General features: G+C 54.4%; 1 protein-coding gene across 1 annotated transcript in view; it reads left to right on the top strand.

Moving 5' to 3' along the window:
• LOC311351022 (sodium bicarbonate cotransporter 3-like) overlaps nt 1–7,851 on the top strand; it is a gene marked incomplete at both ends in the record, with an annotated part of 14,049 nt that overhangs the window by 2,392 nt on the left and 3,806 nt on the right. Inside the window, 7 exon segments of the mRNA XM_084471104.1 lie at nt 2,307–2,538; nt 2,541–2,552; nt 3,123–3,234; nt 3,849–3,988; nt 6,413–6,526; nt 6,725–6,886; nt 7,412–7,663. Coding sequence (XP_084327230.1) covers nt 2,307–2,538; nt 2,541–2,552; nt 3,123–3,234; nt 3,849–3,988; nt 6,413–6,526; nt 6,725–6,886; nt 7,412–7,663 — 1,024 coding nt within the window.

Below are 7,851 nucleotides of genomic sequence, written 5' to 3'. Positions count from 1 at the left end.
GCGCTTCGGCTCCAGCTGGGAGCTCCACACTAGCGACTCACGGTCCGTCCCCATAGCAACTGTGTTTTTCATAGGCGGAATCCGGAAAAAGTCCCGCCTCAAGCGCTAGGATTGGACAGGCAGCCTGTCAGTCAAACTCGCACGCTGACTCCTAACCCCTAACCCTAACTCCTAACCCCTAACCCTAACTCATAACCCTATCAGAGAAATGCATTTGACTAACGTTACTTTAATAATCATCACAATTTAAGTTACCTACCCTGCGGTCACGTGACGGATTTTAGCCTTTTTCGGATTGGATCAGGAATTTAAACCAACGTGATTGGATAATCTCCAGCTATCCCCTAATATTCATGATTCTTCCGGATTCCGCCTTGCAAAAAAAAACACATTCGCGTCCCCCAGTGGCGGGCCGTGAATTTCACACCTAGGCCTTCACTGGTGTCCTACATGAACTAATCCACCTCTTAATGCCATCATTATTAGGTCGACTGACTCGATTTCCTTCTCATACACTTACGTGTTTAATTTGCGTGTGTTTAGACAGATGGGCGCGCACACACACGCGCACCAAGCATCACCCGCATTCATTCATTCTATTAAATACTCACTCGCGGTAAAACTATGTTTTCTCACGATCAAATACTCATCAATCCTAAAAGTAATGGGCTTGTACACGATGTCTGGGTCAAGAACATATGTGTTTGCTGTACGGTGTTTGCAGATGCATTGATTTAAAAGTAGACAACTTACCGCTGTATCAGCTGTTCTTTCCCAAATCATTTAACCAATCATTTACCCTAAAACTAGATTTTGTTTTGGAAGCCTGGAATATACTTTGCTCGAATGTATTATTGTTATTATTATTTTAACGTATGGCATAGCCTACTATACTTCATTCATGTTCATTCATGCAGCCCTATGGAAAAAAAATGTTTCCACAATCCACACGCTATTTCTATGCAGTTTCACACGTATGAATAATCTTTGACATCATAATATTTAACATGCAAGTGTAGTGGTGCCTGGTTGCTGCGGGGGAAAATCAGCTTTGCGCCGGGTGCAAACTAGCAACGACATGACCGACATGAGTCGGTGTAGAAAGTCAATTGCGCCGGGCGCAAGATAGAGCCCTTCTTCTGTTTGGCGCACATGGCTAATTTGCATACGCGTACAGGACTGTCGGAATGGGAACATGTCGGACTGGCAGCATTACGGGGGCGCGATTACGGGCTGGCGGAGTTACATTTCAAAATCGCGTTCAAGTAAAAATAAATAAGAAAAGCGGAATCAATTTGTGGCGCTCGTTGATGTGTGGGAAACACTGACAGGCATTCCCAGCAATACAATTTGCAGTGCTCCTCGGAGGCTGTGAGCCAAGGGTACCGCTCGTAGTTGCTGACTTGAAAGTGGCGGACAAACCCTTTTCCCGGCTGGGACAGACTTGCTAGCTTCGGGGTCGGCCGACCGTTCTTCACAATGTCCAGCTTTTCTTGAAAAGTCCGTCTTGAAAATGGTTTTGTGAGCACATCTGCGACCAAATCAACTTCTTCTCCTCTGTCAGCCATTGTGGATTGTTAAAACAGCTATATTAAATCTACTCGCAAAATATTTTACTTTGTGCCGGTGGCTATAGATGCTTTGCTGGCTCTGACTAGTACCTGTCTCTGACCATCCAATCAAAGGACGTGAAAATGCTGTCGTCACTGGACGCCTGCTAGATGGCCTCGGTGTTGCCAACTCGAAATCTGATTGGTTAAAGCAATAGCGTCATTGCCACTTACTTTAAGCTACAGACGCCAGCACTATCGATTCTGAAGGCGTCAAGGCAGATTTCTTTGACCCTGGCAACACATGATGGCTGAAATGTGATTGGATAAAAGCTCTAACATAAACATACACCAGTGGAAGCAGCGCAACCAAGAGAAAGGCTATGAAATTAAGAGAATAGACTATTGGAAATAATTTAATACATATTCATGGCAAAAAATATATTAAAACATAAGTCAGTGATTCTGATAGTGTTTAGGCCAGCAGAGAAGGCCTTGCTGGCCCTGACGGCCCACCACTGGCGTCCCCCTAGTGGCGTGTATTCACCGCCTCCCCTCCCCCTCCCCCCCCCCTCCCCTCCCCCTCCCCCTCCCCTCCCTCCCCTCCCTCCCCTCCCTCCCCTCCTCCTCCCTCCCCTCCCCCCCTCCCCTCCTCTCCCCTCCCCTCCTCCTCCCCCTCCTCTCCCCTCCTCCTTCCCCTCCCCCTCCCCTCCCTCCCCTCCCACCCCCCCTCCCCCTCCCCCTCCCCCCTCCCAGTGACTACGAGCTGTGCTACCTCTCGCTGCGGACCAGCATCGGCCTGTGGACGGCGCTGCTCTGCCTGCTGCTGGTCGCCACCGACGCCAGCTCGCTGGTGCGCTACATCACGCGCTTCACCGAGGAGGCCTTCGCCGCGCTCATCTGCATCATCTTCATCTACGAGGCGCTGGAGAAGCTGGGGCACCTGGGGGATCTGTACCCCGTCAACACGCACGCCGCCCGGGGCAACGCCACCGACGACACGTAAGGACTCGCGCCTCGGCCAATCACGTTCTGAGGGAGCGTGTGCCACCCCCCCCCCCCCCCCCATGGACACGCCCCCACAAACAGTACTACTGTAGTTGTACTGGGACCAGTAGAAGACTGTGGTTGTACTGGTTAGCTCCCAGTGTCCACCAGTAGAAGACTGTGGCTGCACTGGTTAGCTCCCAGTGTCCACCAGTAGAAGACTGTGGTTGCACTGGGCAGCTCCCAGTGTCCACCAGTAGAAGACTGTGGCTGCACTGGTTAGCTCCCAGTGTCCACCAGTAGAAGACTGTGGTGGCTGCACTGGTAAGCTCCCAGTGTCCACCAGTAGAAGACTGTGGTTGCACTGGGCAGCTCCCAGTGTCCACCAGTAGAAGACTGTGGTTGCACTGGGCAGCTCCCAGTGTCCACCAGTAGAAGACTGTGGTGGCTGCACTGGTTAGCTCCCAGTGTCCACCAGTAGAAGACTGTGGTGGCTGTGGCACTGGTTAGCTCCCAGTGGTGGACTGGTGGCCACCGGTCCACCGGGTCCTTGTGGAGGCTGACCGTCTCTCCGTCTGTGCCCAGGTGCCGGTGCTCTGCTGTGGCCAACCTCTCCCAGCCGGCCCCCCCCCGGTGGAACAGCACGCAGCTCCTCCCCCTGGGCCCCCTGGGCCCCCTGGGCCCCCTGGACCAGCAGGTAGCTAACCCCCCGCTGGGCGGCGCAGGGCACGATGCTAATGCTAACGGCTACATGACATGATGGCCGTTTCTCAATACCAAGTACGCGGACTACGTTCTCGCGGACTTGGAAGTACGTACTTGGCAAGTCCGGACTTTCAAGTACAGACTTCCGAGAACGCGAGTACGCACTCTGCAATTGGAACAGCAGCGGACTCGATGATGCATTCTGGGATATTTAACGGTCCCAAGTCCACACGAGTCACCTCCGATGCGTCCTCGGTGGAACGGCCTCATCGAGAACGCATCGAGAACACTTCCGGGTTTTACGACAGTACTCGCGTTCTCGCGTACTTGGAATTGGAACAGTGCTTGGGCTACCACTGATGACGTTTATCGAGAACGCAAGTACACGAGAAAACACGAGAACGTGAATTGAGAAACGGCCGATGCTTCTGCTGGGGAAGAGGACAATGCTAAGGCTAACACTAAGGCTCGTGCTAATGCTACTTCAATCACACTAGGAGGTAAATGGTCAAATACCCACAGCGCTACTCACAATATTCCAATGAACGGGGACATCGTCTCTCTCTCTCCCCCCCCCCCCCCCCACCTCTCCCTTTCTCCCTCCAGGAGTGTGTGAGGCAGGGGGGAGGTTCTCGTGCCGCTACGTCCCTGACGTCCTCTTCTGGTCCATCATCCTCTTCTTCACCACCTTCTTCCTCTCCGCCTTCCTCAAGCAGTTCAAGACCAGTCGCTACTTCCCCACCAAGGTACGGACGGCCAGACCCAGACCAGACCCCAGAGAGAGACCCTGACCAGACCCCCGTCAGACCCCAGAGAGAGACCCTGACCAGACCCCCGTCAGACCCCAGAGAGAGACCCAGACCCCAGAGAGAGACCCCCACCAGACCCCCGTCAGACCCCAGAGAGAGACCCCCACCAGACCCCCGTCAGACCCCAGAGAGAGACCCAGACCAGACCCCCGTCAGACCCCAGAGAGAGACCCAGACCAGACCCCCGACCAGACTCCGGTCAGGCCCCCACCAGACCACCACCAGACCAGACCCCCACCAGACCAGACCCCCACCAGACCCAAACCCAGACCAGACCCCGGCCAGACTCTGACCAGACCCTGACCAGGCCCCGGTCAGACCAGAGCCCGACTAGACCCAAACCCAGACCAGACCCCGGTCAGACCCAGACCAGACCCTGACCTGGCCCCCCGGTCTTATGGTACTAAGCTGCAGGCAGGGTATGGCGCCTTGCTCTAGAATGACCGTAGGTACCCTGTAAGTCATTACCCTTGAAGCCCATGCTTCTAGTTTAGCATCAAAGCATAACTGATTTGTTTTGTTATTACTATCCTGTTTCCTTCTGGAAACTATTATTTTCTCTGTATTCTGGATAAAGGTATTTTGGTGGTTGTGTTATCCGTTGGTTCAGTGTGTTTGGTCCGGCGTTGGTTCAGTGTGTTTGGTCCGGCGTTGGTTCAGTGTGTTTGGTCCGGCGTTGGTTCAGTGTGTTTGGTCCGGCGTTGGTTCAGTGTGTTTGGTCCGGCGTTGGTTCAGTGTGTTTGGTCCGGCGTTGGTTCAGTGTGTTTGGTCCGGCGTTGGTTCAGTGTGTTTGGTCCGGCGTTGGTTCAGTGTGTTTGGTCCGGCGTTGGTTCAGTGTGTTTGGTCCGGCGTTGGTTCAGTGTGTTTGGTCCGGCGTTGGTTCAGTGTGTTTGGTCCGGCGTTGGTTCAGTGTGTTTGGTCCAGCGTTGGTTCAGTGTGTTTGGTCCAGCGTTGGTTCAGTGTGTTTGGTCCGGCGTTGGTTCAGTGTGTTTGGTCCGGCGTTGGTTCAGTGTGTTTGGTCCGGCGTTGGTTCAGTGTGTTTGGTCTGGCGTTGGTTCAGTGTGTTTGGTCCGGCGTTGGTTCGGTGTGTTTGGTCCAGCGTTGGTTCAGTGTGTTTGGTCCGGCGTTGGTTCAGTGTGTTTGGTCCAGCGTTGGTTCAGTGTGTTTGGTCCGGCGTTGGTTCAGTGTGTTTGGTCCAGCGTTGGTTCAGTGTGTTTGGTCCAGCGTTGGTTCAGTGTGGTTGGTTCAGTGTGTTTGGTCCGGCGTTGGTTCAGTGTGTTTGGTCCGGCGTTGGTTCAGTGTGTTTGGTCCGGCGTTGGTTCAGTGTGTTTGGTCCAGCGTTGGTTCAGTGTGTTTGGTCCGGCGTTGGTTCAGTGTGTTTGGTCCAGCGTTGGTTCAGTGTGGTTGGTTCAGTGTGTTTGGTCCGGCGTTGGTTCAGTGTGTTTGGTCCAGCGTTGGTTCAGTGTGTTTGGTCCGGCGTTGGTTCAGTGTGTTTGGTCCGGCGTTGGTTCAGTGTGTTTGGTCCGGCGTTGGTTCAGTGTGTTTGGTCCAGCGTTGGTTCAGTGTGTTTGGTCCGGCGTTGGTTCAGTGTGTGCGTCCAGCGTTGGTTCAGTGTGTTTGGTCCAGCGTTGGTTCAGTGTGGTTGGTTCAGTGTGTTTGGTCCGGCGTTGGTTCAGTGTGTTTGGTCCGGCGTTGGTTCAGTGTGTTTGGTCCGGTGTTGGTTCAGTGTGTTTGGTCCGGCGTTGGTTCAGTGTGTTTGGTCCGGCGTTGGTTCAGTGTGTTTGGTCCGGCGTTGGTTCAGTGTGTTTGGTCCAGCGTTGGTTCAGTGTGTTTGGTCCGGCGTTGGTTCAGTGTGTTTGGTCCGGCGTTGGTTCAGTGTGTTTGGTCCGGCGTTGGTTCAGTGTGTTTGGTCCGGCGTTGGTTCAGTGTGTTTGGTCCAGCGTTGGTTCAGTGTGTTTGGTCCGGCGTTGGTTCAGTGTGTTTGGTCCGGCGTTGGTTCAGTGTGTTTGGTCCGGCGTTGGTTCAGTGTGTTTGGTCTGGCGTTGGTTCAGTGTGTTTGGTCCGGCGTTGGTTCGGTGTGTTTGGTCCAGCGTTGGTTCAGTGTGTTTGGTCCGGCGTTGGTTCAGTGTGTTTGGTCCAGCGTTGGTTCAGTGTGTTTGGTCCAGCGTTGGTTCAGTGTGGTTGGTTCAGTGTGTTTGGTCCGGCGTTGGTTCAGTGTGTTTGGTCCGGCGTTGGTTCAGTGTGTTTGGTCCAGCATTGGTTCAGTGTGTTTGGTCCGGCGTTGGTTCAGTGTGTTTGGTCCGGCGTTGGTTCAGTGTGTTTGGTCCGGCGTTGGTTCAGTGTGTGCGTCGGTGTGTCCAGGTGCGCTCCAGTATCAGTGACTTTGCCGTGTTCCTCACCATCCTGATCATGGTTCTGCTGGACCACCTGGTGGGCATCCCCTCCCCCAAACTCAACGTGCCCGAGCGCTTCGAGGTAACCCCCCCCGTGTGTGTGTGTGTGTGTGTAATGTACCAATTAATATTACTGTTTGGTTAATCATGAGAGAGAGAGAGAGAGAGAGAGAGAGAGAGAGAGAGAGAGAGAGAGAGAGAGAGAGAGAGAGAGAGAGAGAGACCTCCCAGACCAGCCCAGTCACCCCCCCCTCTCCTCGTGTCCCCCCCCTCCGCCCAGCCCACCTCTAAGAGCCGGGGCTGGCTCATCTCCCCCCTGGGGCCCAACCCCTGGTGGACGGTGCTGGCCGCCGCCGTCCCGGCGCTGCTCTGCACCATCCTCATCTTCATGGACCAGCAGATCACCGCCGTCATCATCAACCGCAAGGAGAACAAGCTCAAGGTCAGTGTCTATCACCTGGTGACCTCTCTACTGTAACTATGACAGGAGGGCCGTGTCTATCACCTGGTGACCTCTCTACTGTCACTATGACAGGAGGGCCGTGTCTATCACCTGGTGACCTCTCTACTGTCACTATGACAGGAGGGCTGTGTCTATCACCTGGTGACCTCTCTACTGTAACTATGACAGGAGGGCTGTGTCTATCACCTGGTGACCTCTCTACTGTCACTATGAGAGGAGGGCTGTGTCTATCACCTGGTGACCTCTCTACTGTCACTATGACAGGAGGGCTGTGTCTATCACCTGGTGTCCTCTCTACTGTCACTATGACAGGAGGGCTGTGTCTATCACCTGGTGACCTCTCTACTGTCACTATGACAGGAGGGCTGTGTCTATCACCTGGTGACCTCTCTACTGTCACTATGACAGGAGGGCTGTGTCTATCACCTGGTGACCTCTCTACTGTAACTATGACAGGAGGGCTGTGTCTATCACCTGGTCTTCCTCTTTATCGTCCCCTCACAGAAGGGCTGTGGCTACCACCTGGACCTGCTGGTGGTGGGCGTGATGCTGGGCGTGTGCTCGCTGATGGGCCTGCCGTGGTTCGTGGCGGCCACCGTGCTCTCCATCTCCCACGTCAACAGCCTGAAGCTGGAGTCGGAGTGCTCCGCGCCCGGCGAGCAGCCGCGCTTCCTGGGCATCAGGGAGCAGCGCGTCACCGGCCTGCTCATCTTCCTGCTCATGGGCTGCTCCGTCTTCATGACCCCCGTGCTCAAGGTGAGGGTTATTAGATGGTCCGTAATGTGGTGGTTCTTCAAGGTGAGGGTTAGATGGTCCGTAATGTGGTGGGTCTTCAAGGTGAGGGTTAGATGATCCATAAATGTGGTGGGTCTTCAAGGTGAGGGTTAGATGATCCGTAATGTGGTGGGTCTTCAAGGTGAGGGTTAGATGGTCCGTAATGTGGT

Source organism: Micromesistius poutassou (genome assembly GCF_964030765.1).
Source record: "Micromesistius poutassou genome assembly, chromosome: 8".
Lineage (NCBI taxonomy): Eukaryota > Metazoa > Chordata > Actinopteri > Gadiformes > Gadidae > Micromesistius > Micromesistius poutassou.
This window is presented reverse-complemented; position numbering and strand designations above follow the sequence as displayed.